Genomic DNA, 27260 nt, shown 5'->3' with positions numbered 1-27260 from the left:
ACACATGCGCACACACATATATAATTAAAATGATTTTTAAATCTGCCAAATTTCACTGCAAAGGAAATTTAATTCATGTTCAGTTGACCCAGAACTACTTTCAGGTGTAATTCGGAGATTTATTTTTTAAAAAAATAATTTGGTGAATTAGTTAATCTGAATAGTTCATTCCAAGCACTGGGAGTCCAATCCACCTTGCAGTAAGGAACAGAAGGAGTGGAGCCATTCCCTGAAAAGTAACAATACTGGTGGGAAATCCCAGAGAAGGATAAGGGGAATTTCCTTGCATTGGGTAGCACAGGGTGAACCTTGGAAAAGAGACCCTAATACCATTGCTGGCCCACCTTGGTGTTGCCCTTTTCCCCCAATAAGTAATCCCCCAAAACACTCTGCAAGTGTTTGTCTAAGCAAGCCCCATCCTCAAGTTGCCATGTAGTGCAACCGTCTGAAGTGCATTTTACGGAATGTACTTAGAAGTATTTACATGACAGATTCCTGATAAAGTCTGGTTCTCTATTTGCACAGAGGCCTCTAAGTGCCTTCAGTCGAACCTGCATAGCAGCCTCCTTCAAGCCATGAAGGTCTAAAAGGAGCAAGTGGACTTGGGAGCATGGATGCAGCAGGGTTTGCATGCATGCCCCTGCCCCTCCACACACTTTGAACACCCCTGGGCTCAGGCAAACACCTTTCCCTAGCCTGAAGATCATGAAGTCCTTTGGCCTTCTAAGACCCAACCAGCAGTTCCCTAGAGACAGCAGACACTGGTGTCCTGATTGCTTTGGCTGGGGAAGACCCAAGCTTCTCTGAATAGCTGGGCTTTCACCTTCTTGATATTTCCAATCAAAAGACCTTTTAAAAAGTTGTCCCTTGGTCTTCCTAGATGAGATGCTGCCCTCTAGAGGACCTGACTGACTGTGACTTCCATGCGCTCTGAGCTGTTCTCCATCATGGTCTATAATGGCAGAGCTGGTCCTCAGGAAAGAAATCTTGTCCTGTGTCTTGTACTGCATCACATTCTGTTACTGAGGGGTGCAAGCTTTAGAATGTAAAAGACTTTGACGCCACGAAAACCTCCCCGTACAATCTAGCCACCATACCAAGCAAAAATTCAGAACAAACATAGAAGTCTTGCATTTCAAACTTCAGGGGCAATTGTCCTCTTTTTAATTTACTTGCAGATCTTAGTAAAGAAGAAACTTTACCAGGTTCCATGGGGATGTAGACGCTGTATTGATTTGAACACTGCCATTGTTAACATAAAAGTGAACTAAGAGACTCATTTTTTTTCCTTCAAAGGTTATGTTACTTTAGAGTAATGAGATCCTCATTGGCACTGAAAGACCCTTAACTGGTGGTATGTAACCAGGGAGGGCATCCTTAGCAGGATCTGCCTCGCAAGCCAAACAGGACAGGTGGCTGGGGCTGCCCACCTGTCAATCACATGCCATCCTTATGACATCACATGGTTGACAAGTGGGCCTGGCCTTGTGCTCTGATCTCAGAGGTTTAAAAGGGAAGTGGGTGGAGACTCAGAAAGCCTTTTCCAAGTCTCCTCCTGCTTCCCTTTGCAGTCCCTTTAAGATAGGAACCTAGAGTTTTTAAGGCAGGCCTATCATAAGTAACACTGAGCCACTTGTCTCAGGTGGCAGAGGGGCAGCCAAGCAAGCAGCCCCCTGCACATACTCCCGCCAGTGTGCCAGAACAAGTGGGCCCTTTTGCCAGACACTCCCATGCCATTTGAGGTTCAGTTGCTGGCAGCTGCATGGCTGGGCACTGTGGCAAACCTTTTCAAGACTTGGGAGCAGCTTCACCATGGCGTTTACAGTAAGTGGCAGCCCTGGCACACACCATGGGGCAGAGGGGCTCTGCCATGCCTCAGCTGGAAAAAAGTCTTTGGTCAGCTCCAGCCAGAAGAATGATTTCTCTTCCCTGGTGCTCATCTTGCTAATATTATTCCTTCCCAATGTAGGTGTGAGAATCTGGAGCTCAGGAAGATGGTGATGATGGGCAGCAAAGAAGGAGTCAAGGCAGAAGGCGTAGAATGTGCTGGACAGCAACAGGTGGGAGGCTTTTCCCTTTGAAACAGAGATGGAGAACCTGAGGCCCTCCAGAAGTTGTTGGACTGCACCTGCCATCATCCCTGACCCTTGGCATTTTGCTTGGGGATGAGGAGAACTGGAGTCCAACCACATCTGGCGGTTCCCCAGCCGTGTTTTAAAACCAGATAGTCTGTTCATCTTGGCCCGCTACCCTGGGCCTGATCTTGCAGGGTAACTGTTCAAGAGCACAGAACTGGAGTGGAGTGGCTGTTGGACTTCCTGCTCCAGCCACTTGAAAGCTTAAGAACTACCTCTTCCCCACCTCCACTCCCCACCCCCACATGCATGCATGCATGCATGCATTAAGCATGACAGTAAAACCACCCTGGTTGTTAAATAGTGATTGCTCTTATTTGCCTTTCCAATGTATATTGGGTCGTGGTTGTTGTGGGAGAAAATAGGCCTTACTGTCCAGTTCTTTGGATGCTGGCTTTGGGAAGGAGAAGCTCTTGAATTGTGAGCTGCTTGCTATGATCGGCTTAGCCTCTTCTCATGACCTTTTTGTGTGCCATCATTTCAGAAGGGGGCCGCAGAGGAGAAAGCCACAGGGAAAAGCATGTTGGGGTCAAGTGAGAAGAAAGTGAAGATCCTCGAGCACCAACGCAACGAGGTAAGCAGGACGCCTGCCCCCAGTGACCTAAGGCCAGAGGAGAGCTCAGCACATTTATTATTTTAAGTGTTACATCTCCTGCCCCTTAAATGCACAGTTTCCTGAGGCAACTCACAACTGTAACGAGTCACAATACTGCCCCGGCAAGCGGAGAACCCACAAACCACAAGGCAGGGCAGTGTCGGATCACATTGAAAGTCAGAGCAAAGAGCAGTGTTTTCATTCCCACCCCCAGCAGAGAAGCCTGGGAAATGAACTGGGGAAGGGCATTCCAAAGGCAAGGCTCTCTGGGGAAGAGCCACAGTGGTGGATCATCTTGCAGGGTTCAAGCCCTGGCATCTCTAGGTAGGGCAAGGAGAGACCCCTGTCTGAAAGCATGGAGGACCAGTCATTGTAGACCAGGCATAGGCAAACTTGGCCGTCCAGTTGTTTTGGGACAACTCCCATCATCCCTAGCTAACAGGACCAGTAGTCAGGGATGATGGGAGTTGTAGTCCCAAAACAGCTGGAGGGCCGAGTTTGCCTATACTGAGGTCCATGAGGTCTTGCTTCCTACATTCTGCCACAACCCAAAAGCCCCTGTTACCAGTTACTTGCCTCACTTGAGAAGATAGGGATAGCCTGATGAGGACCTCTGAAGACGGTCTTCAATGTCAGGCCGATTCATGTTGGGACTAGACAGTGCTTCCCATATCTCCAGGAACCTGACATCTGCCCCCCCCCCTTCCTTGGAAACATTGAGATCTGATTCATACCCTCGACATATTGGGTGAACTGCTGCACCGTGATGTTGTCATGTGGTCTAAACTGTGATCCCACAATGGTAGCCTGCATTAGCAGCAGGGTCAGGTGCCTTTTTCTGTTCAGCCCAGGATTGTCTGCTGACAATGGCTCTCTGGGGTCTCCTGCTGAGATCTTCTCTTTTAACATCACATCACCTTTTTTAACTGGAGATGCCAGGTGGGATGGAGCTGCAACAGTAGCATCCTGGCAGTAGCATCGCTGCCATGTGTCCAAAAGAGGTGGCAAGGTCGGGGCTGCGTTGGTGCAGCAGTGGAGCCAGTCCAGTGCCGCTGCTGCTCAACTCCAAATCTACCACTGTCACTCCACTCCTCCTGCCGCCGATAAGCGGCAGCAGGTCTGCTGCTAGGCATTTATTGTTGCAGGAAAGCTGCTCCTGCTGTTCAAGAGAGGCCCAAGGTCAACCAGCTTTGGGTGCTATCAAGTTTGGCAATCTATGCAGAGCCTGAAGAAGGCTATTCCTGTAAGAGAGTTGCTGGACAGACTAGAAAGCGCTGGCAATATAGTGCTTTGGCTACATCAGTAGGAATTGAGATTCTGTCCTTTGATAACTCTGTGCCTTTCCTTCTAGCTGCTGGAGGTAAATAAGCAGTGGGATCATCATTTCCGGTCCATGAAGCAGCAGTACGAGCAGAAGGTAATAGCAGGGTACCAAATGCCTTGCACAAATCAAGTTTTATAGGTGACAGTTATTTCACATAATATGACACCCAGAGAACTTTGCGTTTCTCTCATATGCCTTGTCGGAGAGAAAGAATGTAAACAGGCATGTTCCTAGAAGGAAAGCTGGGTCTCTCTATGGCACTGACATTTTCTCTCTGGCTTTAATGCTTTTTATGATAAATGTTTGTCTGCCATCTTACTGGCCTGCATCAATGCACCAAACTCAACATACGGTTGACAGTCAGCCAGAACAATCAGATTGTTGTCTGCCATCTCTTAATCTCATTACTTCGGTTAGCTTGGCTTGTGCTATATGCCAGATTTTATTTACCCATTCCTTACGTGTTGTGATCCTAGAACTTTTCCCATTTTTAGCTATAACAAGCTGAGCAGCTGGTAATAAACCAGAGATCATTACCTATTGGATGGGCATGTTTTCATGATAGATTTCCAGTGGAACTGGTTTTAATTCCAATAAAAATTCATAACCGGTTGTCCTCTCAATATCTCTTTTAATTTGACTTCAAAACATTGGAATACCAGGGCAAGGCCTCTAGGGTGTGTGTGTGTGTGTGTGTGTGTGTGTGTGTTGTCTGAGATGTCCCATTTTATTAGCATTTTTATTCTCATTTCTCTATAGTATTCTCATAGAGTCAGACAAGAGATACTGCATATTTTTAAATGTTTGCAGTATTTCTAGCTCTGTTCTGTGGTTTGTTTCATGTTTCATGTCATCTTCCCCTCCTGGCAGATAACAGATCTACGACAGAAGCTTGCCGACTCCCAGAAAGCCCTGGGGGAGCTGGAGGCAGAACGAGAGCAGAAGCAGAGGGATTTTGACCGTAAGCTCCTGCTGGCTAAATCCAAGATTGAAGAGGAGGAGGTGAGTCTGATAAGAGGTCCGACACTCCCTGGAAATGGATCAGCACCCACCGTGGCCTATAGTCAGGGATGATGGGAGTTGTAGTCCCACTCACAAGTTCTGCATCCCTGTTATAAAAGATGAGACCAAAGATACTGAGCATGGGATACCGAGCCTGTCTAGTGTGAAGGTAGATGAGCTAGATAGTATATTTGACCAGAGAGGATAGGACATGGGTTAGAGGGATGGACAGGCAGTTTGAATTATGATGGCAAAGCTATAGCCACTTGCATTTGTTGAGATTTCAGCAGGCTATCCTGGCAGTGGCAGCTGTGGGGAACTTTTGGCCCTCCAGATGTTGCTGAACTACAACGCCCATAATCCCTTGGCCGTTGACCATGCTTTCTGGGGCTGATGGGAGTTGTAGTACAGCAACACCTGGTCTGTGACAGTATGTTCTCAAGAAGGTAAAGGAATCTGCAAGGCAGGAGCCTGAAATTTATTTTTAAAATCTTCTCCCAATTCTCATTCATTTCATTTCCAGTTTTTCTACTTCTGGTTTTGAGGCAGGGAGGGAGGGTGGTAGAATGAGGATCTGTGGTCCTAAGGTATACGGCTGTCTTGACTTTTATGACTTTGTCTTTCTCAGGCAGAAAAGGAGAGACTTGCCGGTGAGGTGAAAGACCTAAAACAGAGGGTGAAATTCCTTCAGGATCAGTTGGCTCCAGTCACCAGGCAAAGGGAGTACCAGGAGAAGGAGATTTTACGGCTTAATAAGGTGGGTAATATACTTCTGCTTCTCTGTAGCCATGCCAGTTTTTCCTACCCCAGGTTATGAGCTTTCCTGGACAGTAAGATAGCCTTAAATCTCTTACAATATCTGCAAACATATTGTTTACTGATGCTAAGCTGCTGTGGAGAAAATACCATTTTAACTGTCCTCTCTGTTCCTGACCCCCCTCAGGCCTTAGAAGAGGCCCTGAATGTTCAAGCCTCTGCTCCTTCCCCTTCGGCCTTCAACAGCCCCATTGAACCTGGAGCATCTGTCCGGCATCAGGAGGTGGTGACCCAGAATGAGCTCCTAAAGCAGCAGGTATGGCAGGCTTCCATGAAGCTAGGACTCCCCTTGGTTTGACGCCATTTGTGAGCACAAAAGTTATTTCCGGAAAACACAGTGTCCCTTTTGCCTCCTAAGCTTGTGCCTCCCAGGCTGGGGCAACGCAGTCAGTTGGGCAGGGTACAATGTTGTTGTTGCTGTTGTTGTTAACGTCTTTGAAGTTGGGCTCAAAACACGGTTGTGCCCATTGCCTTTTCCTGACATCAGCGTTGGGACACTTGGCGCTTGCCATACATTGGGATTGTATCTCTGTGAACCAAGGACTTCACTGCCTCTTGTTCCCTGCCAGGTGAAGATTTTTGAGGAGGACTTTCAGCGGGAGCGGAGCGACAGAGAAAGAATGAATGAGGAGAAGGAGGAGCTGAAGCAGCAGCTGGATAAGCTTCAGAAGCAGTTGGTGCTCACCAACAGCCAGGTAGGAACCCAGAAAGCACATTCTGGTTTTAAAAAGGAAGCTGTGCAGTGAAGGGGATGACAATTAGGCCACTCTGAAATCCCAGCCTGCTGACTGATCCAGCTGCCCTGTGCTTTCCAAAATCCAAAAGACTGCTACATAACCTTTCTATCCACCATTAGTTTCATCTCCCATGTTCCCTCCCCCCACATCAGTGTCCTTTTTGGGCACTTCCACTTCTCTTTCCCCCCCTGCCTTTATCAGCCTACTTCCCATTGCCTTCTCCTAGGCCTAGAAATCCCTTGCTATATCCCGCATTGCTGCACTAATACTGTCTGCCTTCTCCCAGAGGGTAGCCAGGAGTGTTAGGATATAGGATATTCCTCCTTAAAAGAGTCGGGCATGATTGTTGTGTGTCACATGCCTGTTTACACCCAGCACTTGCAAAGCAAAGGCGTCTTCTGGAAGTTCTTCAGAATCTGGATGCAGTTCACAAGCCACAGTTCAGTCACTTCGCTCCTATAGCAGGGCTGGGGAACCTGTGGCCCTCTAGGTGTTGCTGAGCCACAGCACCCGTCATCCCTACCCATTGATCATGCTGGCTGATGGGAGTCCAGCGGTGTCATGGAGAGCCACAGATTCCTCATCCCTGCTCCACATCTGCTGCCTGCTTTATCCTTAAGGAGAAATAGTTAATTGTGTCATTTGTTTTGGAAGGAGAGGGGGAAGAGGCATGCCAGTAAGCAAAGACAAGGTGTGTTCAAGTAAGATTGGGTAGTTGCTCCCTCAGCCAGAAGTGGTTCTTGCTGTCTAGCTTGTCCGTCGAAATCTAGTATGGCCTCTTACTTCCCTCAGTCATGTGACCTCACTGGAACTTTGTAAGAGTAAGCTGGGGCAACCTCTCCTTATATCCACGCAGAGGCCTAGAGCCAAAGAACTGTGTTATGTGCCGCCTTTTGTGCTCCACGAGGGCACCCAGATTTGGAGGGAGCTCAGCAGCTCTAGCAGATTTGAGCAGAATGTTTGCATATGGTCTCCTTTAATTTGCCTGGCCTCCTTCCCAGTGTGCAGTTGACAGGGAAGCCTTTAGCTCCTCGCTTACCTGTGGCCTTCTCTCTCCCTGCCAGATGCAGATTTTTAAAGAGGACTATCGTAAAGAGAAGGAAGAGAAGGACAAGTTCAAGAAGCTGCTCAAGCAGCACAAACAGGTACAGAACGCCATGCTAGGAAAAGCACTGTGCTGAAAGATAGGACTGCTCAGGCAATACCGAATTTAGGTCACAGCCAGTTGAACTGAGGGCTAGGTGGACTGTTCAGAGGGGCTGGGAGCTGGGGGCACTGTTATACAGTGGTTCCACTCCTTTCTCCTGGGCCGTGTCTAGAAAGTGGTGTTGGGGGATTGTTCAGACCCCTGGGCTCTCACTTGTGGGGTGCCTTAGGGTTCTGTCCTCCCCCCCCCCATGCTTTTTAATATCTATATGAAGCCGCTGGGAGAGATCATCAGGGGGTTTGGGCTGGGTGTTCATCAGTATGCAGATGTCACCCAGCTCTACCTCTCTTTTAAATCAGAACCAGTGAAGGCGGTGAATGTCCTGTGTGAGTGCCTGGAGGTGGTTGGAAGATGGATGGCAGCTAACAGATTGAGGTTGAATCCTGACAAGACAGATGTCCTATTTTTGGGGGACGGGGCAGGCGGGTATGGGGGACTCCCTGGTCTTGAATGGGGTAACTGTGCCCCTGAAGGCCCAGGTGCATAGCCATTTTGGACTCACAGCTGTCCATGGAGGCTCAGGTTAATTCTTTGTCCAAGGCGGCTGTCTACCAGCTCCATCTGGTACGCAGGCTAAGACCCTACCTGCCCGCAGACTTTCTTGCCAGAGTGGTGCATGCTCTAGTTATCTCCTGCTTGAACTACTGCAATGCGCTCTACGTGGGGCTACCTTTGAAGGTGACCCGGAAACTGCAATTAATCCAGAATGCGGCAGCTAGACTGGTGACTGGGAGTGGCTACCAGGACCATATAACACCAGTCCTGAGAGATCTGCATTGGCTCCCAGTAAGTTTCCGAGCACAATTCAAAGTGTTGATGCTGACCTTTAAAGCCCTAAACGGCCTTGGTCCTGAAGGAGCATCTCCACCCCCATTGTTCAGCCCAGACACTGAGATTCAGCGCCGAGGGCCTTCTGGCAGTTCCCTCATTGCGAGAAGTGAGGTTACAGGGTACCAAACAGAGGGCCTGTCAGTAGTTGTGCCCACCCTGTGGAACACCCTCCCATCAGATGTCAAGGAAATAAGCAGCTATCCTATTTTTAAAAGCCATCTGAAGACAGCCCTGTTTAGGGAAGTTTTTAATATTTAATGCTGAATAGTTTTTAACACTTGATTGGGAGCTGCTCAGAGTGGTTGGGGAAACTCAGCCAGGTGGGCGGGGTGTAAATAATAAATTCTTCTTCTTCTTCTTCTTCTTCTTCTTCTTCTTCTTCTTCTTCTTCTTCTTCTTCTTCTTCTTCTTCTTCTTCTTCTTCTTCTTCGACCCAGCTTTGACACGTGGCTCAATTCCAGTCACTTGTATAATTTTTGGGTAGCTTCCTTAGGGTCAGTTCATACTAGGGATCAATGAATGAATCAGGTCACTTTTGCATGTGTTCACCCACAAGTCCATTCTGTCCCAAGTTAATCTGAATAACCAACTTGGATGACCTAAAAAGAGGATTAGACAAATTCATGGAGAATTAAGCTTTCAGTGGCTACTAGCCACGATGGCTATGCTCTGCTTCTATGGTTGGAAGCAGTAATGTTTATAAATACCAGTTTCTGGGAACTGCCAGAGGGGAGACCGCTCTTGTGTTGGGGTCCTGCTTACGGGTTTCCAACAAGCATCGGGTTGGCCACTGTGAAAGCAGGCTGCTGGACCAGATGGCCAAGTGGCCTCTTCTTATGATACCCTCTTTGCCGTGACGCACCTATAAATTATTTCTATACATCGTGCATGTTTTCCAGTCAAATTGAACCCTAATTGGGTGAAAGGTGTGAAACTTCTAGCCCCAAACTGGACATTACCTATTTTTTTTACATAATGATGTGTTTTTCTTTCAGGAAAAGCAACCAGTTACCAATGCCATTGTGGTTGATGATTTTACTAGGGTCCTAGGTCTCTCTCTCTCTCTCTCTCTCTCACACACACACACAGAGGGGGGAGGGAGAGAGATCTACCTCTTTAATCCACCCCAGCTGGTAAAGACTGGTTCTGGCCCACAGACTATAGGGCATGATATCCCATTAAATTGACAGTGTCAGATTTGTCTGTAGATGGCTTTCTGTTTACCTATCCAGGGAGATCAAAACTGCTTCTATAACAAATTTCAAAATTTGGCTTTGTAATTCGGAATTTATGTCATGTGATTTAATTTGATGTGATTGGCCAGTTAATAAAAATTATTTAAAAAACAACAACAAAACTGCTTCTACATGTAGGTCCAGATTAGATCTGAGTCATTTTTCTCTTACTACCCACTGCTTTTATTTAAAAGGTAACTCCTTTTTCTCAGCCTACTCTTACTTTTTCCTCCTGGCAACAGTGAAATCAAAATACTGTGAAGGGGGCATGGTGTTCCTTCAGTCAGCCCAGGATGAAATGTCCCTGGATGAAAAGTACAGGATAACCAAAACAATAATGCCTCCGCCTCCAGGTGCCCAGATATTCCAGCAGTAAATCATTAGCTTTGTGTATGGCTTATCTGTGTTTGCATCATTCTCAGCCTCCTGCTTTCTCACTTACAGCATTCTGGTGACAGGCTTCATCCAGAGCCGCAGCCAGGACCGGTGGCCCCAGTCTGCCCCATGTACCAGTTCCAGTGCCCCACTCCAGTCCAGCCCCACATGTATCATGGTTACGAGGAGTGGCAGCAGATCCGTTACCCACCAGCGGCAATGCCAAATGAGCGTCCTCCGGTTCAGAACTACCACCGATTCCCTCCTGTGAGTTAACTAAATCAGAAGGCATCAGGGCTGTGGAAAAAAGGCAGCTGGGAACTGGAGGCTATCAGTATAAAGCCATCCATTGCCTCGTTAAACAATAAATGAAGATCAGAGTCTCAGGATTGTGCCAGATTCTGTGCAAAACTTCAGGTGCAAGCGAATCCCCAGAACGAGCAGCTCTGCTTCTCCTAACTTCCAAAATCTGAAATTGTTGGCTTTGCCCAGCAGAATCTGGGCTTAAAATTTTGTTGCATGACCTGATTCTTTCTTTAGTTATAGAATTCATATTAAGTTCTTCCTCTCGAAGGAGCCCAGGGCATGTTCACCCCAGAATGAACGGTTCTGCTTAGTCTATTGCCAGTGCCTCCTCCTACTTGCACAGTAGCGCCATTCAGTTTGGAGAAGCAAAGTTTCCATTTTGTAGCACGCATTAGCTGTGCGCCATGTTTATGCTTGTTTATTTATGTCTTGCTCACTTTAGCCAGAATATACCTGGTATCCACCATGTGTTATTTCACAAAATCAGAACGCGCAAGCGCCAGATGGTGGGAAACAACTCCCCAAGGAATCAGGTAAGGAAGGGGTTCAAATTTCTTTGGTGAAATTCCCGAGAGCTATTGTGAATGCTGCCTTTCCTTCCTCTCCTCGAAGGGTCTTCTTATCTGCTAGGATAACTGTGCAGAAACCTTTGGTTGCTCCACATGGTGGATCATTTCCATTGCATGGGGCGCCTTCATGCCATCACCAGCACCTGACATTGGTAGCTTTGTGGTGACATGCCAAATTGCCACACAAAACTGGGGAGGTTCACTCTACGGCAGCCACACTGTGTGCTGTGAGGGTACTGTTTCAAGCTGCCTTCGCCTGCCTATCATAACACACAAATGGGCCCTGAACAAATAGGAGGAAAGGAGGCGGGATGCTTGAAGGTGCAAATCTTTTTCATGCCTGAAAGGTCACATGAGTTTCTGATGTATGCGATTCAGAGATCTAACTGGTCTTCAAGTTCATGGAAAACTTGCGCCTCAGTGTTTCAAGAAGCCAGAGGTGTGTGTCTTTGGGCCTCCCTAGCTCTCCCTTCACCTAGCCCTCAACATTTTGTAACTGTGCTGATGACCCGCCAAAAACTGGTGGCCCCTGCACTAAACCACAGTTTAGTGTGTTGTGCAGATACGGCTGAAATATACTAAATGTCATCGGCCAGATTTTAAATATCCACCGGGCATTTGGCTATGGAGTTCTCAGCAGTTGCTGTTGGTGAGGATTGGGATGGTGGATTCAGTTCAGCTCAAATCTCTGTGAGCTGAACATAATAGTATATTGTTGATCAAAGACCTGTCGGCCACTTTTTGTAATATTTGTGTGTTTTTGTCTTTCAGACCCTACAGGCCTTGGGTTACCTAAAAACCAAAGGCCCGCCTAACTCTGTGGCCATATGCAAGAGCATAACAAATGGAGTTGTGATATACGCATGTGAGTCTGCATGTACAGATAAAAGCCTCCTTGTGCTCCTGGACACTATTCACATTTATCTGTGTACATGGAATACATGTACACTTGGATGCTTGAGCTAACAGCAGCTTTAGCAGGAATTTCTGAAGACGTATGGAAGATACTGCCAAGGAGTGACAGTGGCCCAGTATTATGGGGAAAACCACTGGAAATAACTACCTGGGTCTCCCTCTCACTCACTCACTCACTCAGCATTTGGATGAATAACTCTTTCTGACCTCAAGGATTCAACTGCCATGGATCCGCTATCAGATTCCAGTGGCAAACACCGGCAGCCCTGTGTCAACAGAACCTATATCTAGCTGATTCCCCCTGTGATGTGACAGCTTTACATTTACGGCGTCTGAATTTGCTGGCAGCGGAAACATTCTATGTGCAAAATGACTTTTGCAGAGCAGCTGTTGTGGTCAATGCCTGGACAGGTTACAGACACTGAATTTTTGCAAGGGGGTAGGGAGAAGGAGAAATCCAATCCCTGTATAGTGTATAGGAAGTAAAATATACTTTTCCCATGCTGAATATATTTTTTAAAATTTGCATGTCGAGTCCAGTGGTTTAGCCCAAGGAAACATTATACTTCCCCGAGTTGTGCTGTTCAGCGTGGTTAAAACTAGTATTTGTTTGTGTATTGCGCCACATACTCAGTTTATACATATACCTTAACTCAGTGTTTCCCAACCTTGGGCCTCCAGCTGTTTCTGAACTACAATTCCCATCATCCCTGACCACTGGTCTTGCTAGCTAGGGATGATGGGAGTTGTAGGCCAAAAACATCTGGAGGCCCAAGGTTGGGAAACACTGCCTTAACTTACCCTCCTCTTAGTATCGGCAGCTTCCTGCATTGTTTTCCTGAGCCTGAAACTCTGTTCCTGTCTCTTTTCGATCCCACAGTATGAAATCGAACCCATTAGACGCAATGTAAATGTGGTCTGCAAACAGGCTAGCAGGTGTTGCTGCACAGATTCTCTCTCTCAACTCTTGAAGAAAGCTTGCTGGACTAGATGGACTTCCAGTCTGATCTAGCAAGGCAGTTTTTAAATGATTCCTGATGGACTGGATGTGTTAACAAGAATAGCTAATCTTTGGCTGCAATCCACTTTCCTTGGCGTAAGTCCACTTGAGGCCAGTGGGATTCACTCCAGAATAAGGTTGTGCTGTAAATGTGGTAGTTTAGTAAAAAAAAGAAGAAGAGTTGCACTCCTGGTGCAGGGCAATAGTGACCAGCAAAGGCTTTTGAGGAATATGTGTTGCATAAAATCAAAGTTTAAAAACTCTGCTATAAGTGGTACTGCTGATGTTACCACTGTTTTACATGAGTCGGAAGGAATCACAGCTGTGTGACCACCGATTGCATGTGTCGTGGTCAGCTGTGTTACTCTTAAAAGAGCATTGATGGTATAATGAAACAGCTTGGATGCAATTGGGGCTCAGCTTTCTATAGGCATTCTGCACACTGGCTCGATATACGGTTTCTTCCCCAATCTCCTCCTCGCACAGAGGCTGGTTTCTCCAGCAAAGCAGCAGCATCCTTGTGGAAGTGGAGAGGCTTCATTTTAAGATGGGAGGGACCTTAGAATGTGAATGAGTGAAAGATGAAATACAGGGAAGTGATGGTTGTTGCTTTTTAAGAGACAAATTAATTATGAGGGTGCACCATACGGTGAATAGGTAGGATGAAAAAGAAAATAGGGCATATAGAAAGTGGCTGAGTCAGAGTCTGTAAAACCTGCAAAGACTTTGGTCAGTAAGGTTTCCACTGTTCACTGTTCCTCAGCATGATAATCCCTAAGGAAACAAAGGTGCCCTTTATTTTGACATTTCTGTAAAACCTACACTTGTTTCAACCACAGATTGCTTTAAAAAACTGTTTTGAAATGCTGATCCAGCTAACCTAATTGTCATAAACATTTCTTTCAAAGTGTGCTATGCAAGAGGTGGTAGAAATGGCTTGTTACATGCTGCTGTAATAACTGGAATACTCCAATGTAGGGGTGTTCCAGGGGTTGGCCAGGTTGGCTCTCGCCAAGGGTGCAGGCCCAGGGTGGCACCAAAATCGTGCCCCTCCACTCAGGCTCTCTGCCCATCGGCGCACTCCCTGGGCCACCACTCCATTGCTTTGGGTGGCTGGACAAGGTGCACAGACTACTCTGGGCACCTCGGCAGGCCCCCGGTGTGAGCTTGGAGGGAAGAAAGACATGAGTTGCAAGAGGAGCGAAAATGAAGGAAGCAGAAGAGGAAGCAGCAAGTGGAGGGTGGAAGAAAGGCAGGTAGGCAAACAGAGAGATCAATGGAGGAGGTGGTGGTAGGGAGGCTGAGCAAAGTGGACTTGACCCCGATGGCCACAAAGGAAGTCAATAGTGGAGCGTGAAAGGCAAACCCTTTGAGTTTCTGGTCCACGGTATCTCCTGGCTTCAGAGGTGCCCATAGAGCTCCTTGCCAAGGGTGCCCGGGAACTTAAGTATGCCTCTGCTCAAATGGTTAATGCCTGGGCTCATTTGAAACTAGAATTGGATGTTTACAAATAGTCAGCCCTCAAACTCTGCAGGGAAAACTCTTTCCTTGGGAAGTAACCATAAAGGGTGGTCCTTTTTTCTTGTCCTCACAGAGGGAAAGAATAACAATTTACAAAATGTTACACTGCAAGATCAATGCATACCACCCCAAACATAGATGTTATGGCGGGGGCACTTGTAACCCCCCTTTTCTTTCTGTCATAGGAAAGAAAGAGGTGAAGGAAAGCCTGATTAGAATTTACTGTACACATCACTCTAAGTAGTAACACCTAGTATTTTTGCTTGCCTTATCTTCCTATTGTATAAATGTTAGAGACATTTTGTTTCGGCAAAATAATATTAATTATATATATTAATTTTATTCTATTCCTAATAAAGTGTGATTCCCCCCCTCCTGTGATCCACAGTCCCTGGAGTGTTATGTCGAAGTGAAATGTGTCTTTGTGCTATCCGGTGCTATTTATTAGATGCCTTTTGGATTGCCATAAATGAAAAGAGGATGAGTGTCAGGGTGTTGGGTATTTCCCTTCATCATCTGTATGAAATAATTCCCTGCACAGCATAGATGGGGAGCCAGTAGTCCTCTGGATGTTGGACCCATTAGCACCAACCAATATGGGCTATGGGATCAGGGATGATGGGAGTTGCAGTTCAGCCACTGTGGAACCCCTGATCCACAGTGCAAAAAGTAAAAGAGAAGATCCAAGTTGTGTGTGTGTTGTGTGCTTGTGTATTTTATCTTCTCTTTGAATCTATATTTGCATGAAGTGAACACCAAGGGGAAATTGCCTGAACCAGGGCAACTGGATACAGAATGGATTCAGGATGTCAGATTCTAATGCTATCACACAGTTTTGTAGTGGGAAAACTGGTTTCTTTTCTTTAACAGGGGCAGTTTTTAGTATGATAACACAGAGCAAAAAAGGATGAGATCTAACCAGAAACCCCTTCTGTTCCATTTTCACCTAAATAGCAAACTCATTAGGTTGCCTTAAGCAAGCATCTCTCTATATATGGGAAGAAGAATACTGACTCAGCTTAGAGTTGTCATAAAGGATCATTATGTGAATGGCTTTCGTACCCTCTAAAGGCACCCTATAAATTGGGGTGCCTAACCTGTGGCCCACCAAATGCTGCTGAACCACAGTTCCCATAATCCCTGAGCACTGTCTGTGCTGCCTGGGATGGATGTGGAGGGTCTTGGCTTAGTGAGAATGCTAGTGGCAGTATAGACAAGCTCCCATTTTGTTAAGACTGTAACCTAGCTAGAGGATCCAAATTTTCCAAGGAACACACATCTTGTATTGCCACCAGATCTGCACCCTTGCTTAAAGGAGAGTCTCTCACAAGTTGCATTGAGTGCTTGCTGTTTTTTTAATTATTATTAGGCAGTTTTTCATACACAGGGTGGGTGTGGAAGCAAAAGAGGCTAGGATCGTGGGGCTGATCAGAAGGACTGCATCTCTGCAAAGGTGAGTTGTGGGGCAGCACGAATGCACTAGAAGAGCTGCTCCACTGTCCCTTCGCAGCCTTGGGCTAGGTCCACCCTTTGGGAGCTTTCAGACCCAACCTTCATACTGATGCATCATCTTGTCCCCAGATCCCTCTCTCCTGTCATCCATACTCGGAGGAAGAAGTGCCATCTTTGAGAAACTTCAGTCAACATAACCTCCTGGCCTGGGAGGGTCTGTTCAGTTTGCTGTGGAAGGGAGGTGGGCTGTGCCTTATCCAGAGCTGTCCAAAATGTGGATCCCATCTGTTAGCAAAAAATCTACCCATCCCTAACAGGAGCAGTGTGAGTTGGGTTCTTATAGCAAAGGGTTGCAAATAAAGATCTCTGAGACCTGATAGTGATATGAACCAGAGACAACCAATATGGTGTTTTCTAGATCTTGTTGGGATATGACTCCTATCATTCTTGACCATTAGCCATGCCTGATGGGACTGATGGAAGTTTTAGTCCCAATAAGAGCTGGAGAGCACCGTGTTGGCTGCCCTGGTGGAAGCACTAGTCTGTGAAAGCTTATGCCACCATAAATTGGCATAATTGAATTCTATAGATAGAAGTGAGTGTAGTTTGACTTATAAAGCCTGATGGCTAAAGACTGCTGAATATATATTTGCATATAAATATGTTAATAAAGAGTGGGGAAAGAGGTCCCTCTCATACTTTTAATGTAGTATCAAAACCAAAAGACTACTTTCTGTGTTGTAATATACAGTGATACCTTGGTTCTTAAATGCCTTGGTTCTCAAACGCCGAAAACCCGGAAGTAAGTGTTCTGGTTTTCAAACAATTTTTGCAAGCCGAACATCTGATGCGGCTGTCAGCTATTGTTTCCGGGGCACTTGCACCAATCAGAAGCAGAGCCTTTCTTTTCAAACATTTCGGAAGTCAAACAGACTTCTGGAATGGATTTAGTTTGGCGCTTCGTTTTTGCTATTTATTTTGCGTTTTTGTTTTTGAGGCTTTTTGGGTTAATTTGGTTTGTGACTGTGTGGAACCCAGTTCAGCTATTGATTGATTGATTGATTGATTGTGTGACTACGGAAATGGATAAAAGCCCCCCATCCAAATAATGACTAGCATCAGTGGAGGTAAAATAATAATAATAATAATAATAATAATAATAATAATAATAATAATAATAATAATTTTTATCACCAATAATACTGTCTTACTTATTTTATAGTACAGTAATTGATTATTGCTTTCATTTTATGGATCAGTGGTCTCGTTAGATAGTAAAATTCACATTAAATTGCTGTTTTAGGGGTTGTTTTTAGAAGTCTGGAACAGATTAATCCATCTTGCATTACTTTCTATGGGAAAGTGCGCCTTTGGAACGGACTTCCGGAACGGATTAAGTTTGAGAACCAAGGTACCACTGTACTCAGCTTTGATCACAGAATTGTAGAGTTGGAAGGGACCCCAAGGGTTGTCTTCGTCAACCTCCCTGCAATGCTACCAATGTGCTACGGTGGGCTCAAAGTTGGAGTGATGGCAGGGAGAGATCCCACTTCCAATATGGTGGGAGCAAAGCCTAGAGAGGGCCTGGAAAGCTGAGGCCCACATTCTCTTCCAAAGTGTGTTTGGAAAAACAGGTCAGTTGAGTAAGGGTTGCAGTCTGATTTTGAATAAACTAGTACATATTTAACATTATATCTTACCCTTTGCTTTTGGTCAAAGGAAGTTCAGTTTCTTTTTCTGTGATTTGAGGATAAAATGTCCAGTTCTGGATAAAGCAACAGGTCTCCTCACCCCCACCCCTCCCATCTTATTTCTCTGCATCTACATGACCTCTAGCCCATTGACAGGTTCTGCTGCTCTCTCATGTATTTCAGGATGTCGCTCTTCACAGTGCCAATGTTGGTCCTGTGTGCCCACCTCATCACAGGCTTCCCGTCCGGACCAACCAAAAACTTCTCAAAGTTCCACTTGATATCGTGGACCTTCAGCGGTTCCCAAAAAAGCTTCTTGGGGTCACCAAAGCTTTCTAAAGGAGGCGGGCAGGAGTTCTACCAGAGAGAGAAAGAAAAGCATTATTTACTTTTCTGTTGTTAGAAATGGAGGCAATTTGAGAGAAGATGCTTTAAGAAGTATAAAAACTAGCTTTTCATCATTGCTCTAGTGGTGTAGGGGAGATGTAGGCAACTGAACAGGAAGAGAGGAGCCTGAAATGTACTTCCTGACAGTGACATTTGAGCCTAATAAAGGGCCAAATACCCTATCCGCAAGTGGATAATGATGCTGCAACCTGTTTTGTTCTTAAACAAATACCAGTCAGGAGGGAAGAAGGTGCTTAACCCCTCCTCACCAGCTGCTTTTCTGCTTAAAATTTCTCCCCCTCCCCAGCTGCTTTTTTCTCTCTGCCACGTTCCACATAGGTGCTTGCCTATCTAAAAACTTGTAATTTTCTTGGCAGCCTCACCCCTGACATTTGCTTAAAGAGAACTTATTTTCTTGGATCCCGAGTTACATTTCCATTAATGGGCGTGCCATGATCTATTTATGGGAGGGACCTATGTCCATTGGATACCCACACTGGCAGAAGAGGGAGAGAAAGGGAGGCACGTCTCACTGATTTCCCCTTATGGACCCCTGCTCCATCTCTTAAGCTCTTTTATAGGAGCCCCCAGTCCTGATTATAAGAACCCTGCTGAATCAGGCCAAAGGCAATTCAGCATCCTTGTTCTCACAGTGGTCAACCGCTGGAGCAGATTTAGTGGGGGCACAAGGGGAAAGGAATCAATTGGTTAGAAATGCCCCCGTCTCTCAGTGAGAGCATCATCGAAGAAGAAGAAGAAGAAGAAGAGTTTGGATTTGATATCCCGCCTTTCACTCCCCTTCAGGAATCTCAAAGCGGCTAACATTCTCCTTTTCCTTCCTCCCCCACAACAAACACTCTGTGAGGTGAGTGGGGCTGAGAGACTTCACAGAAGTGTGACTGGCCCAAGGTCACCCAGCAGCTGCATGTGGAGGAGCGGAGACTCGAACCCGGTTCCCCAGATTACAAGACTACCGCTCTTAACCACTACACCACACTGGCTCTCGAAGCGTAGTTCTGTTTGCAGAATCCTTAGCTCCAAGCCATTTCCCTTAACATCTTCATGAGCCAGGATGAGAGGTGGTAGAGGTTCAAAGGAGCCGATACAAACCTTCAAGAAAGTATAGATTCTCTGTTCTTTATCCCCATTCACATCTCCTTTCTGAAAGAGCTGGAAATTTGGGACAAAACCTCCTCCAGGCCTGACGTATCTGGAACAGAAGGAGCAAGTTTAACCAGCTCTTTCGCAGAGAGGCTGCAACGAGGAAAAGTTTCTACTCTGTTCAGAGGACAGCCTCCTGGCCCCTGCTCAGAATCTATTAGGCACAGTCCCTGCTGCCCAGCCGTAAATATCCTTTCCATTCCCTGCTCCCACGCAATCACTATTTCCAGGGAAGTGTAGGTAAGTTCCCTAGAGATTAAAGAGTCTGTTGCCTGCCCCCACCTTCTCGCCAGAAGGAGAAGAGAAGTGAAAATTAGCAATACGTGCATGTGAGTCTGCTCTGGGGTACATGGTAGAGCCACAGGAGAAGGAGATAGTGAGCAACTGTAAGCATTAAAGATAAGAGGCTTTCTAAATTAGCCTGTTGTGCAATGTAGAGTTACCTGGTATAACCATCAAGTCACGCAGTAGGTGTACTCACCTCAATCCTGGAAGGATTTCTGCGTTCGTGCCAGGTTCTTGTTTTCCAAATTGATTGCATGGGAAACCTAGGACAACCAGTCCATGATTTCGCAGCTCATTCTGTAGTGCATTCAGTTCTGCAACATAATCACCAACAGAGCAAAATCCCAATTCAGTCTCTAATTGAATTGCCACAGTTCCTGCATTCCGCTGCAATTTCAGCTACAACCTGTACCCCAAATATCTGCCATTTGAGGATCACACTTCTGATGGTGACAGCTTATGCCACAATAAAAAATGGTTACTATTTAAGGTGCCAAAAGAATTAATACAATCGGCTATCCCTCTAGAAGTCACCTGCAGGACTTAGCTCAATAAAATACTTGGCTCAAAGCATACTTATGTGACGGAGCCATCTTGAAGTCAACAAGAGGCAGTGTGGCATCTCTGAACATTGTATTGTGGAGATGAACCTCCAAGAATGATCCATTTGGTCCACCATGCTGTTCTCACAGTCGCCAACCAGATGCCGGTAGAACTGAGAAAGCAGGACCAATGCACAATAACACTCTCCCCTCCTGATGCTTCTGGCGGCTAGTATTCAGAAGGCAGTATCACTGCTGACCATCAAGACAGAACACCGCCATCATGACTAGTAGCTACTGATAGCCTTCTCCTCCATCAATTTGCCCAATCCTCTTTTAAAGCATCCAGGTTGGTGGCAATCACTGCATAAATTAATGATGCACTGCCTAGAGGAGAAATTTATCTGTCCTGAATCTCCCAAGGGAAAGGCAAATCTGCCTAAGTGTAGATATGCGTGGGTTGAGCCTCGGAACCTGTCCTTAGGCCAGATCTCATCTGCTGCACGTGACACAATAATAAAGAGGAAAGTATCACAGAACAGAGATTATTTTCATCCCTACCAAATAATCTTAGCTAGTTTCATGCTTCTGGGCTTAAGAGACAGGCTTTCTCAGCTTCTGAGATTGCTGGAAGTCTAGTGCCTCTTATCGAAAGTATCCACCACTAGGGCATGTGCTGCTAGCTAGGCTTCTCTTCCTAGCTGAGAATCTTACCAAGGTACTGCATTGTGAGTCCTCAGTAGGTGGCCACATTGACAAAAAGGACCATCCTCCCCGAGTACTGCTGGAAAGGGATGTACTCATCACCGTTTATGGTGAGAGCCCCATAGTCGTAGATTGTTCCTGCTTTCGTGGTGTAGCAGTCCACCTGGAGGGAAACAAGAGAGACTCTACCTGAAGAAGGATAAGGAGGTGAAAGAAGATACTCTGGAATGCAGATCTGCACCAGGGCTTTTCTAAGAGCTGCTTTGACAGCTCATATACATTTCCACAAGTGTACCTGGATGCCCATATCATGGAAGGAGATCGGACCACAACAGGGGAGGGGAACCTCAGGCCAAATGTTCCATGCAGGTCTTTTTACCAGGCCTTCGGGACTCTACTGGCCTTGCTTGCCTGGCTAAACTGTGGCCCAGAATTCTGAAAACAACTCTCAATTGCCTAGCTAGAGAGGGATGTGTGAGCATGTGCAGAACGCAGCCTACTGTGCAAAGATTATATTGGTTGCTCCTCCCACTTTTTTCTCTTGCCCTGCTCTCCTCTGGCATGTGGCTTCTGGCAAATTGCCCAGAAGAGAATGCAGCCTGAGGTGGCCAAAGATTCCCTACCTCTAGAGTAGTATGAGAGCCAGTCATCCCACACAGTCTAAATGGGTGGCAGTGAGCTCTTCAGTGACTTCCAGCTTTACAATACAAAATACTGCAGGGCTTACAACAGCACCTCTGTCTGCAGGGACTCGGGAACATCAGGGCTGGCCCAGATTTCCCCTGTGCATGGAGAGTCTGCCTGTGTCTGCCCCTTCCCAAGCTCAGCTAATGCACGGTGGCAGGGTGCATGGCTCGGGTGCAAATGCCCAGTATGTCTAGACACTCCTGATGTAGTGATAAGAGAAGCCATCCCTGCTGAATTCCCTTCTTCTTCAGAGCTGGCAAAACGGCACAGGAGCATCTTCCAAGCAGAGGTGTTGACAAACCTATGAATGTATTTAGAGGAAGTGTATAATGAAAGATGAAATAAATACAGTAGGGTGGGCACACCCTTCTGGTGCTGGGTGCTGAAAATATATCCCATCCTCAGTGGTGAGGAAGGGAAGAGCTAAAGTTATTGGTAGAACACCTGTTTTGCAGGTCCTGGGCTCACTTCCTGGCATCTCTGAGTCGGGCTGGGTAAAATCCTGGCCTGGAACTCTCGAGAGATGTGCTGCCAGTCATACGTGCCAACTTCCTGGGGTCCTGGGTGCCCAAGCACCCACAAAAGTTCCCATGAAGGAGCTGGGCACCCACAAATTTCAGTGCCAGGGCCAGACACGCTGCATGACAGCCATGGTTCTGGGCACCAAGTTGGCACTCCTGCTGCCAGTCAATACTGGTCTGGACCGATATAAAGCAACGTCCTATGGCAGAGCAGTTTATAATTGGTGACTGAAGAACTGCCCAAACCACTTAGCTCCTGATGGTCACCTAGAAACACATGGTTACTAGGCTCTGATCTGTACACTTCATCATTTGCTCTGAACTTCTGGTTCACTGCAGGAGAGAGGAAATCTATTTGCGTCAGAAGCCGCAGATCAAGCACTGCTAAAGCTGTTTTGCTTTTCCAGTCTGCAGGGACAGGTGCTGGATGACAGAGACGGGTCCCCTTGACTGCAGGCCAACCCAGATTTGTTCCCGTTCGAAGTTTTGTTCCAAGTCAAATCCTGGATTACAGCCGTGGGATAGGAAGGGGAATGTTAACTGTGGAGGGGGATTAACACTTGTGTACGTCTTTTGGCTCTAAACAAACCAAAGGCACGTCGCACAAAAAATACGAAGACACAGAACAAGAGGAGTCAGTTTCTGAGACCAGTAGTTAAGTGGCGGTAGAAGGTACAAGGGTGAAAATAGCATTGGCCAGCGAACCCACAAAAGATGGACAAACATTTCAACCGTTGTAAACAGCTGAAATACAGACCACGGGAATGAAAAGCTTGGAGAAGCACTGTTATTTCCTTGGCTTTTAAAGATAGCCTTGAGAGGGCAGGGGTATATGTAAGCATTTGGCAAGCTGTTTCTCCATCAAATGCTGTGGATTGCAACTCCCATCAGTCAGCACAGTGTAGATTGCTGTACAGTGGTACCTTGGGTTACATACGCTTCAGGTTACATACGCTTCAGGTTACAGACTCCACTAACCCAGAAATAGTACCTCAGGTTAAGAACTTTGCTTCAGGATGAGAACAGAAATCGTGCTCCGGTGGCACAGCAGCAGCAGGAGGCCCCATTAGCTAAAGTGGTGCTTCAGGTTAAGAAGAGTTTCAGGTTAAGAATGGACCTCCTGAACGAATTAAGTACTTAACCTGAGGTACCACTGTAATGGGGACAGGACAGGAACAGTCTACTTAGGCTAGATGTGTTTGTGACTGGGAGCAACAGGTTTGGAAGCCCTTCTTTTTCCTTCCCATAATAAAAGTGACGACGTCTTTGTACCTCTGCAGCACCATCCAATGTGTTTGCTCTGCCGGAAGCCCCACTGAATCCAATGCAGCCTGTCTCCTAGCAAGTATGCCTGGCATGTACAGCAGGCATGAGGCAACTTTGGCCCTGCAGTTGCTGATGGACTGCAACTTCCATTGGCCTTGATACTGGCCGCGCTGGCCGGGGTTGATGGGAGATGTAGTCCAGCAACATCTGGAGGGCCAAAGTCTCCCCACCCCACCTCACAGCTGCTGTTCTGAAGAGAAATTGAAATATATACGGTAATCATGGAGTTGGAAGGGACCCCAAGGGTCATCTAGTCCAACCCCCTGCAATGCTGGAATATTTTGCTTACAGGGCTTGAACCCACACCCTGAGATTAAGAGTCTTGTGCTCTACCAGCTGAGTTAGGAATGGTGATTCAATATTTTCACACCATTCGTTTTTGTACTTAGGTAATGCTTCCCCTCCATCTTTCTGTGACCCACACAAGTTGGTCTTGTGCATCGGTGCAGGTATGAGCAGAAACTGCTTTAAATGGACCAGCAACATAGTGGCTATTGTGCTTCCCTTCTTTAGGCAGATTATATGTGGCTTTCTTATTCATAATAAGATGTCACTGAGGCTTCTCTCACATCTCTGCCACACTATCTGCCTGTGCAGATAGCCCTGGGAGTAAACAAGTCACATGGGACCTATCCTATCTTGCCTAACCTTGTCCTTTGGACTGATGACATTGGTGCACGAGTCGCATCCATCTCCCGTGCTTTAGACAGCAGCTCCCCCTTTCCCTGCTCAAGATTAAAGTTCCGTGCTACAGAGGATCCGCCTGACCTGCAGCACTATATCTCTGGGTTCCTCTCCTGCCCTAGGAGGGATTCAGATATCAGTTAGGAGCTGGGGGGTGAGATTCACACTGGGTCCTTTGCAACCATAGTATCATTTATCATCGCAGCTATCCTGTGAGGTTGATCTTCTGAGTTTCACAATAAGACAAATGGGTATTTTTGGCATTCCTGGCAAGAACCTAAGGATGTAAGAAGGACCCTGCTGGATTGGACAAAGGACCATGGCTCCGTAGCAGGGCACCTGCTGTACCATGAAGAAGGTCTCTGGTTCAATCCCTGGCATCTCCACGTAGAATGAAATAAATTTATTATTTGTACCCCACCCATCTGACCGGGTTGGAAATACGCACAAACACACACACAACTGCATCTGAAATTCTGGAGATAAGTTGCTAGTCAGAGTAGACAATACTGAACTAGATGGACCAGTGGTCAAACTCAGAATAAGGCAGGCCTCTAGGTTTATGCTCCTCTGGCCCATCTAGTCCAGCATTCTGTTTTCATGGTGGACAGCCTGCTGCCTTTGGGAATGCCACAATCGGAACGTGACCCTCCATAGCACTCTCCAGTTCATGTCCCTCAGCAACTGGCATTTAGACGCATGCTGCCTCTGATACTGGACATCAGATATAGCCATCGTAACTAGTAGTCGCTGATAGGGTCAGCCTCCGTGGAGGTGTCTTATCATGTAAAGCGCTTGCCCAGCAGCACCCAGGTCAAAATTCACAAGATCATCCTGATATAATCATCCTGGAAAACGTGAAATTTCCGTTCAGAAACTAGCTGAGCAAGACAGAGAAACAGCCTGGGAACAGCGCAAGGACAGGCTGATCATAACATGCGCTCCATTCCTTTCACCACTTGATAAGGAGCAAGTTTACACAGCTAAAATAAGCACTCCCTTTGTCCTCTGACAATGCCCACAACAATAAGAGGCTCAAATACATACCCTGATCTGGATACACAATTTCAAAGGCATTGTGGGAGAGGAGCTGAAGATAAACTGGGATCTGCCATTCTGCCCATAATTTTGTGGTATGAAATCTCTGGTCCCTACGCAGGCCAGATCAGGTTGGTTCCCACTGGCTGCAGATTCATGAGGGGTGCTTGATTGTGCAGAGAGTATTATGTTATATAAATCGCTAGGCAAATCAAACCCTGCTGTCCGATACGGCATGGTTTCAAACCAGAATACAAGAGCTGTCACATCCCAGGTTATCTTCCTGTTTGAGCACCCATTGAATGGTACTGCAATATCTTACCTTCTGTTGTTCCTGTCCCAGATTTGGCTGAATTAAGCCAGCTAAGAGCAAGGGCAAAATCCACGTGTCCTTATGTCTGCCCCTCATGGTTGTGGCAGCCAAGGGGACAAGGGGGGTAAACACCCTCCCTTTGCTTCCCCAGAGGGCTGCTGCTTGCCGCAGGTGTCTCTCTGTCTCCGCCACTCAAACACGTTAGCACCTTCCAGCAAAAATGCTGCGATAAATAGGGTGAAGCAGAATGCTTCTGGCCAATCATGGAACAGCAAGGACGTGTGGGCTGCTCCTGCAAATATTAACCGTGTAGGCTCTGAACTCAAGAATTCCTCACAGATTGGTGTGCCATGTGCTGTCTTAGGGGTGAGCTCACGTAAAATCCATCTTAGAGAGAATGTCAGTGACCAGAATTTGGACTAGAGAGAAGATTCAAGAATATAACATGTTCCCTGTTATCTGCTGGGAACTGTAGCTCTGTGACACACAAACCACAGCTCCCAGGATAATTTGGGATGCACATAAATAAAGCTCTTAGGCTAAAATTCGATATCCACTTATGTGGAAGTGGCCTTGAACTCAGTAGAATTTACTTATGAGTAGGTATGCACAGGCCAGTTAATATCTCTGTATGTTCATTTCTGCATTTAATTTCATTCTGGCTGGCCTCCCTGCTCACAATTTATCTAATGATTTTGAAGATTTTGTATACAGTGGTACCTTGGGTTACATACGCTTCAGGTTACAGACTCCACTAACCCAGAAATATTACCTCAGGTTAAGAACTTTGCTTCAGGATGAGAACAGAAATTGCGGCAGTGGGAGGCCCCATTAGCTAAAGTGGTGCTTCAAGTTAAGAACAGTTTCAGGTTAAGAACGGACCACCGGAATGAATTACGTAAGTACTTAACCTGAGGTACCATTGTACTGTCCTCTTCCTAATGTTGCTGTTTGCAATATGATTGATTCAAAATGGTATGAATGAAGATGAATGAATAGATTTTGTGGATCGCTGTGAGCTCCTTGCAAAGGTTACCAAATAGAAAAGCCTGCGGATGGCTATCTTAAATAAACAAGAACTTAAAAGTGTGAGATGTGAAAGCAACATTTCTTGGAAGACAGGGCAGTTGTGCCCATTTGCCCAGAAGCAGCCTGAGGTAGGACTGGAGCACGATGAAAAAGGCCTTGCAATCTTGGTAAAGCTTAGTTGGTTAGAGTGTGGTGCTGATAACGCCAAGGTTGCAGGTTCGATCCCCATATGGGACAGCTGCATATTCCTGCATTGCAGAGGGTTGGACTCGATGATCTTCAGGGTCCCTTCCAACTCTGCAATTCTATGACTCTATGAATTGAAAGCAGTCTCTACAGCTGACACGTCAGTCTAAAAGACTGAGCAGAGAGTATAGGAACTTGGGCTTGGGAGCGTGCAGGCAGCCAATGTTACTGGAATAGAATTGGTGTGATATGATCTTTTCACCTCGGTCCTGCCACCAGCTGGGCAGCCAAGTTCCACACTAACTGAAGCTTGACATAATAGTCCAGTCTTGAAAATCCAGCTCAGATTGCTGCAGCCAAGATATGCCTGTTCAAATAATTAATATGTTCGGATTACATAGTAGTTGGGCCACCTAGCAACATAAGCTGGTTGAAGGCACACTGTTCTACTGAGTCAACCTGTACCTTAAGCAATGTGAATGGCTTACCCTCTAGCAGTCCCTATAGGGCTGGGGCAACCCCAGAATAATGTCTAAAGCAGTCACAGCTTCTGTCTTGATCCTGGGGCGCCCCAATTTCTCCTGGCCAGCAGATGGGGGCTGTGAAAGCAACCCCTGGGGTGACAGCAGCAGCATTAGGAAGGAGACATGAGGGCTCCTTCTCAAAGCCTACTTAGCATTTAGTA

General features: G+C 46.5%; 2 protein-coding genes across 8 annotated transcripts in view; one reads left to right on the top strand and one right to left on the bottom strand.

Annotated features, from left to right (window-relative positions):
- TNIP1 (TNFAIP3 interacting protein 1) overlaps window positions 1-23270 on the top strand; it is a 62088-nt gene extending 38818 nt beyond the window's left edge. For 6 of the 7 annotated variants that reach the window (XM_081896929.1, XM_081896933.1, XM_081896930.1 and 3 more), the window contains 11 exons: window positions 1970-2060; window positions 2620-2709; window positions 4082-4147; window positions 4925-5056; window positions 5685-5813; window positions 6000-6128; window positions 6442-6567; window positions 7674-7754; window positions 10327-10524; window positions 11006-11096; window positions 11904-12573. In XM_081896929.1, coding sequence (XP_081753055.1) covers window positions 1970-2060; window positions 2620-2709; window positions 4082-4147; window positions 4925-5056; window positions 5685-5813; window positions 6000-6128; window positions 6442-6567; window positions 7674-7754; window positions 10327-10524; window positions 11006-11096; window positions 11904-11947 — 1177 coding nt within the window. In that variant the 3' untranslated portion in view covers window positions 11948-12573. Of the gene's footprint in view, window positions 1-1969; window positions 2061-2619; window positions 2710-4081; window positions 4148-4924; window positions 5057-5684; window positions 5814-5999; window positions 6129-6441; window positions 6568-7673; window positions 7755-10326; window positions 10525-11005; window positions 11097-11903; window positions 12574-22413; window positions 22901-23146 lie in introns of those variants that run through there. The other variant, XR_014164629.1, reaches the window with a different exon arrangement.
- Window positions 15905-25581, bottom strand: GPX3 (glutathione peroxidase 3). Its single transcript, XM_081897073.1, has 5 exons — window positions 25370-25581; window positions 20801-20954; window positions 19741-19858; window positions 19209-19308; window positions 15905-18068 (listed from the first exon to the last, which is right to left on the bottom strand). The coding sequence occupies exons 1-5, from the start codon at window positions 25454-25456 to the stop codon at window positions 17853-17855; spliced, it is 675 nt and encodes a 224-aa protein (XP_081753199.1). The 5' UTR covers window positions 25457-25581; the 3' UTR covers window positions 15905-17852.
- Between the last annotated feature and the right edge of the window lie 1679 nt (window positions 25582-27260).

The sequence above is a fragment of the Podarcis melisellensis genome (genome assembly GCF_964234715.1).
Source record: "Podarcis melisellensis genome assembly, chromosome: 2".
NCBI classification, from domain to species: domain Eukaryota; kingdom Metazoa; phylum Chordata; class Lepidosauria; order Squamata; family Lacertidae; genus Podarcis; species Podarcis melisellensis.
The sequence above is the reverse complement of the archived record's forward strand: the minus strand, read 5'-3'. Positions and strand labels throughout refer to the sequence as shown.